Raw genomic sequence first — 6563 nt, 5'->3', positions numbered from 1 at the left:
TGAGTTCTTCCTAGCTTAGTTTCGGCTTTGGAGAAGATGAATGACACAAATTTTTTACTTTATTTTAATTATAAACCTTAATTTGTTAATTGACCAAATTAACCTTATTATTAATTTATAAAACATATATACTAAGGTTAGCAATGTAATATGCCACCCACTAACTAGTTTATGGACTAATTACAATTCAACTCCTTCCACTTTAAAAGACAACCTCATTTTAGTACTTTTAAAATTTAACTTCTAAATTTTTATTTTATGCGATTAAGCCCTTTTTATCAAATTGAGCCTTCAAACTATCAAATTTTCACACGAAATTTTCACACATATAAATTAACATGCAATAGACATTAAAAATATTATAAAAATATTTTTCTGACTCGGATTCATGGTCCCGAAACCACTCTGTCTGATTAGGGTCAAAATTGGGCTGTTACATTCTAAGGTTTTTGTTTTCATCTTTTTACAAGTTTACAATTGTTTTTATTGTGTTTTAAAGTTTATAGTTTAATTTTATTTTATATTTATTAATTTTTTTATCTTTTAAGATATTGTAGTTATGAAGTTGAAAACAATTGATTCATTTTTTAAAAAGAAAAGTACAGAGACAACACAACCACCTTCAGAAGCGTCACAAATTGAGGTACCACATTCATCGCTTGCTCCTTTAAACTCTGATGCTCATCCTTTTAAAATTCCTAGAGTTGAAGATGAGGAACTTGATTTGTCTAACTTAGAACGTGAACCTGGATTACGTAAGCAAATATATGAGTATCCGGTTAATATGCGTGATGAAATTCGAAGAGCTTATATTAAGGCTGGACCATATCAACCTATTCTTTAAGAATATCCTGCTTCCAATTCAAAAAAGCATCCTCGTTATTTTCAACCATCATGGTTTAAACAATTTTCTTGGTTAGAATATTCACCTTTTAAAGATGCACTATTTTGTTTGTCTTGTTTTCTTTTTAATAGCAACCCAAGTAGTCGTTTTGGATCAATTGCATTTACTCATAGTTGTTTTAGTAATTGGAAAAAATTACACGATGGATCCAATTGTGCTTTTTTGACACATACGGAAAAAGATCTAAATTCACTGCATAACAATGCACAACGAGCTTATGTAGATTTAATGAATCAAGCTCAACATATTGAAGTATCACTTGATAGACAAACAACACAATAAATTGTAGCTAATTGTCTACGTTTGAAAACTATTATGATGTTGTTTGATGGTTGTCATTTCAAGAGTGTGCTTTTAGAGGTCATAATGAAAGCTCAGGATCAAAAAATCGTGGGAACTTTCTTGAGTTGTTATCACTATTATCATCGCATGATGAGAAAAATGAATATGTTTTGAAAAGTGCTCCACAAAATGCTAGTTATACTTCTTCAACAATACAAAAAGAGATATTGCAAATTTATGCCAGTAGAGTTTGTAATGTAATTCGTGAAGAAATTGGTGATAGAAAGTTCAGCATTATTATGGATAAAGCGAGAGACGAGTCACAAAAAGAGCAAATGGCAATTATTTTTAGATTTGTTGATAAACAAGGACAGGTAAAAGAACAGTTCTTTGATATGGTCCACGTTAAAAATATTGCATCTTTGACTTTGAAGAATGTGATTTTTAATGTTCTATTGCAACATAGTTTTGACATACAAAATATCTAAGGTTAAGGTTATGATGGACCAAGCAATATGCATGGGGAATTTAACGACTTGCAAGCTTTGATTTTGAATGATTGTCGATATGCTTATTATGTTCACTATTTTGCTCATCGTCTTCAGTTAGCATTGGTTGCAACAGCTAGAGAAGTGGTTGAAGTGCATCAATTCTTTAAAGACTTGTCTGATATTGTTAATATTGCTCCGGCTTCTTCCAAACGACATGATGAATTACAAAAAGCCCAAGCAGCTAAAATAACTCATTTGGTATCCATCAATGAGTTAGCAACTGGAATAAGAATGAATCAGATTGGCACTTTACAACGTCCTGGTGAGACTCGATGGAGTTCCCATTTAAATTCAGTTACTAGTTTACTAAAGATGTACAACGCTACTAGCACAGTTCTTGAAAATATAAAAAATACCGCTTCTAACTATTCTCAGTGAGGAGATGCTCATAACGCATATAATAGATTGAGATCTTTTGAGTTTATTTTTATTTTGCATATGATGAAAGAAGTTTTAGGGATTACTAATAACCTTTGTCAAGCTTTGCAACGTCGTTCTCAAGATATATTAAATTTCACGAGTTTAGTTTTGACAATGAAAGATTTAATTAAAAAGTTGAGAGATGATGGATGGAATGAATTGTTGAAAAATGTGATATCTTTTTGTGAACTTGGGAGTTGGATTTTCTAGATATGAATGCTCAATACATTGTAGGTCGTAGTCGCAACAAGAAGGATGATGTTACAGTGGAGCATCACTATCGAGTGGATATATTTTTTGCTACAATAGATACTCAGTTGCAAGAATTGAAGAGCAAGTTTAACAAAAATATTGTCAAACTTCTCACTCTTATTACAGCTTTAGATCCCAATGAGTTTTTCAAGTTATTTGATATTGATAAAATTTGCATTCTTGTAAACAAGTTCTATCCAAAAGATTTTTCTTAACAAGAGAAAGAACGTCTCCCATATAAGTTGAAGCATTATGAACTTGATGTATGTAAGCATCTTGATTTGAGAAAAATATCAACACTTTTTGAACTTTGTAGAAGCTCAGTTGAGAGTGGAAAGCTAGTCATGTACCCACTCGTTGACAGATTGATTCGTCTTATATTGACTCTTCCAGTTTCAACAGCATCTTCAGAAAGTGCTTTTTCTGCTATAAAGATTGTGAAGACTCGACTCCGTAGCAAGATGGAAGAATTTTTAAGAAGTTCTTTGGTTGTGTACATTGAGATAGAAATTGCAAAAAAAATTGATATAAACAAAATAATTGATGATTTTAGTAAGGTCAAGGATTGAAGAGTGCAATTCAAACAAATTTTAAGATTTCTTTCTAGTTTATTTTTATTTATTAAATTATTTTTCTTTAATTAATTTTTATTTTTAAATTTAATATTTTTCATTATCTCGACCCCCCTCTTGAAATTTCCTAGTTTCGCCCCTAATGTTACACTAATTGCCATATGGCTTTTCTTTCATTGGCCAAAATATGCTACGTGGCACTTTTTCATTGACCAAAGTTGCCTAACAGTTTTTCTTTAACGTCCGTTACAAAATGGACCAAAAATAGAAGAAATTGATACTTTAGATATAAAATTGGGACAAAAAATTTTAAGTACCAAAATAGAAAAATGAGTATACTTCAATGACTAATTCGTGAATCAAGGCTAATTAAAATTTTGGTGTGTTCCCATTTAGTGTGTTGCGATCTATTTTGGTTAACATTAGTGCATATCGACTTAAATTAGTTGGTACAATATTTTAATATTTTAAATTAATTTGTAATATTTTTATCTTAATTATTTTATTTTTTTATAATTATATATAAAGAACATTTAATTTAAGTTATTTAACTTAATAAATAATTTTATACTTAATATTTACATATAAATATATTTATATATAATTGAAATATATTTATTTAAAAAACGTCACGTCATACCTACCAATATTAAAATAAAAACAAAATACGAACTACTTTAATAAGTCTTATAATAACTTTTTTTTTTAAATATATGCAAGATTCCGTTGCAAAAGTTGAGAAATAGAGAGGAAAGATCATGCAGAGTTCAAGAAATTCAGCATTATGAGATTAATAATGATTCACACTAACTTTTATTAGCAATACATCAAATGGTTTTTGAATATTTTTCTAGAATTTTGAACTCATATCATTTGGTTGCTCAAGGAGAGCTTTAATTACTGTTTCAAAAAAATGTCCATATCTATAACTCGATTCTAGCACAACATTTTTTGGATCTTTTTGGGTGTATTTTTATTATGCTAAAATTTTATATTATTTTTTTACACGAAATTGATATAATCAATCTCTTCATATTTATAATGTTGTTAGTGAATCTAAATTGGTAATATTATTATTGTGGCTAAAATAATGACGTAGATTTTTTTTATTGTTATTTAATCACAATCAGAATTAAATTTTAACTAATCATATTCAATTTATAATAAATTAATAAACTTACATGTCAGTTTAATGTTTAAGGTTGTTTTAGAAAAGAAAAGTGTCATCACTTTAATGATGATAAGGTTTATCAATTTGAAAGTAGGAGGAACAAACTATGTCAAATTTGATAATTTTTTATTTCTATATCTTTTTCAATATATTCATTTTCAAATATGAAAATACTTTGAGTACCTATTTTATTAGAAAGATGATAAATAAAATAATTTTTTTTTTACATTTATATGGATTTAAACCAAGTAGAGTTGCCCAAGGATAAGGTAGCCCGCCCAACCCGACTTGAATGGGGTTTAGACAAAACCCGACTTGGATGGGATTTAGACAAGGATTTTTATTTTATATCGGGACGATTTTAATTTGATTTAAATAATTTAAAAAACTTTTTTTAAAATTTAAATCTAATCATAAAAATATATAATTAATGTAAGAATATATTCTATAAAATATATGTAAATATGAATATATATATGTTAATATAAAACATATTTTTAATTTTTATTAATATTATGAATAATAAAACTAGTGTTGTCTAAATTGGACTAGACCGGTTAGGGTGTCGATATAGAGAGCAAAAAAATCAGTTGACCTAGGAACCAATACAGACTAGTTGAACTGATGGTTGAACCGAATCTTATTAGTTATTATTTTTTAAAACTTTTAATAATTTATTTACTTTGGACTGAATGAACTAGTCAAACAAAGAATTGGTGGTCTAATTGGTTTGACCATCAGTTTGTTTCCAAAAACATTGACTAAAACAAACTTATGGACCAAGCCAGGCTAACCCAAAAACGAGCCTAGGCTTGAAATTTTTTTAGAGCCAGACCGCGGCTCGAACCCCCCATGGAAAACTCTAGAATTAGGGTATGGGATTTGATATCTAAAAACAATTGAATATATATATATGTGTGTGTGTGTTTATATGGATTTGAACCAAGATCAATTCATCAATGAATTTTAAAATTAAATTTTACTAATTTTTGAAAATATGAAAACAATTTTTTTATTCCCTAATTTCCCCATATTTGGTTTATAATGAGTGAGACTTGAACTTGAGATTTAAAGCCTTAACTTTACCATTAAGCTAAAACCTTCTTCTCTATAACTTTATTCGAAAAGAATTATTGACACTGATAATTATGTTTTTGTTATGAATATTTTATCATCAAAATCAAGGTAAGTTTGTTACACATTAGAACTCTAATGTTCATTAAAAAGAGAGTTTTATTTTATTTATACTTCTTATACCTATAAATGTAGATTTTGGAGAAGCATTGTATTCATTCCCATTGATCAATAAAATTCATTTGTTCTCTCTTGTGCTCTCATTTGCCCTCTTTATCATATATTTCATAACAATTTTATTTTTATCTTATCTTTTACTTTTTGTTTCTTTTCTTTTAAATATTTTTTATACAACTACATATTAAATATTTAAATTTAATTTAACTATATTAACTTTCACATGAATAATTTTTTTCTTTTATATTTTAATCCAATTTTTTACATTATAACCTATTATTATAAATAATTTCTTTTATCTTTCTTTTATGATTCTCATGATATAATTCATGACTTCATTGTTACTGTCAGCAATGAATTTAGGTTACCCCTTGAACCACCAACAAATTTATGTATTAGTGGCATCTAAAATAACATCAATAAACGTCACCACTTGTATTTTATCACACAAAAATTGATTTCATGACATTCATGACATTAGATATGTCACTCAAAGTCAACAATGATGATATATTTATTATTGTCATGTATTACCGACAAAAAGGTGATATTAACGTATAATGTCATCTTGTAATCAATATTTGGTGACAACCGATTTCGTCACCAAATTACACACAAAAACATCATTGATTATTAAGATCACTAATAATAAATAATAAATTCAACATATTAGTGACGAAAGAAACATTGTCACATTGTCAATAACATAATATATCACCTAATATGATAAAATAACGTCATTGAATGTTCATTTAGTGTCAATTTGGAACCGTCGCTAGTATGTGACATAATATATTAACACATGATGTGAATATCATTACAACTTTTTCATCACCTAATTAAATATGGTTGTGTCATAGCAAAATTATGACCACTTAATATATTACAATAATGTCAAGAAATGATAAACATTTCCTTATTGATTCTCAAATAAAATACTTTTCAAATGTTATTCAAAATATTATATAAAAGAGGTTTACAAAAGAGTAAAAGATAATACAAGTTCTCGGGTTAACAAGCTTACATAATGTAAATATCCTCCTTCCTCGTATAATAATAAACATAGATATTTGAAATAAAAAGAAATAGGATTAGAACATTTTGGGTATGGTAGCTCATACATAAGCTTTCAATAAAGCTCCAATCAGGGATTTAAATTG

The 6563-nt window shown here is 27.7% G+C and overlaps 1 protein-coding gene across 1 annotated transcript; it reads left to right on the top strand.

Annotated features, from left to right (window-relative positions):
- Nucleotides 1-559: 559 nt before the first annotated feature.
- On the top strand, nt 560-2978 carry LOC107900043 (uncharacterized). Its single transcript, XM_016825767.1, has 5 exons — nt 560-755; nt 1250-1560; nt 1792-1999; nt 2368-2599; nt 2726-2978. The coding sequence occupies exons 1-5, from the start codon at nt 560-562 to the stop codon at nt 2976-2978; spliced, it is 1200 nt and encodes a 399-aa protein (XP_016681256.1).
- The last annotated feature ends 3585 nt before the right edge of the window (nt 2979-6563 follow it).

Source organism: Gossypium hirsutum, chromosome D06, assembly GCF_007990345.1.
Source record: "Gossypium hirsutum isolate 1008001.06 chromosome D06, Gossypium_hirsutum_v2.1, whole genome shotgun sequence".
Taxonomy (NCBI): domain Eukaryota; kingdom Viridiplantae; phylum Streptophyta; class Magnoliopsida; order Malvales; family Malvaceae; genus Gossypium; species Gossypium hirsutum.
The sequence above is the reverse complement of the archived record's forward strand: the minus strand, read 5'-3'. Positions and strand labels throughout refer to the sequence as shown.

Excerpts from the sequence above, each read along its gene's own strand:
- LOC107900043 (XM_016825767.1), top strand. The coding sequence starts at position 560 with ATGAAGTTGAAAACAATTGATTCATTTTTTAAAAAGAAAAGTACAGAG. Across the intron at positions 2,000-2,367 it reads TGGCACTTTACAACGTCCTG|ATATGAATGCTCAATACATT; the intron begins GTGAGACTCGAT and ends TGGATTTTCTAG. Across the intron at positions 2,600-2,725 it reads ATTTGCATTCTTGTAAACAA|AAGCTCAGTTGAGAGTGGAA; the intron begins GTTCTATCCAAA and ends TGAACTTTGTAG.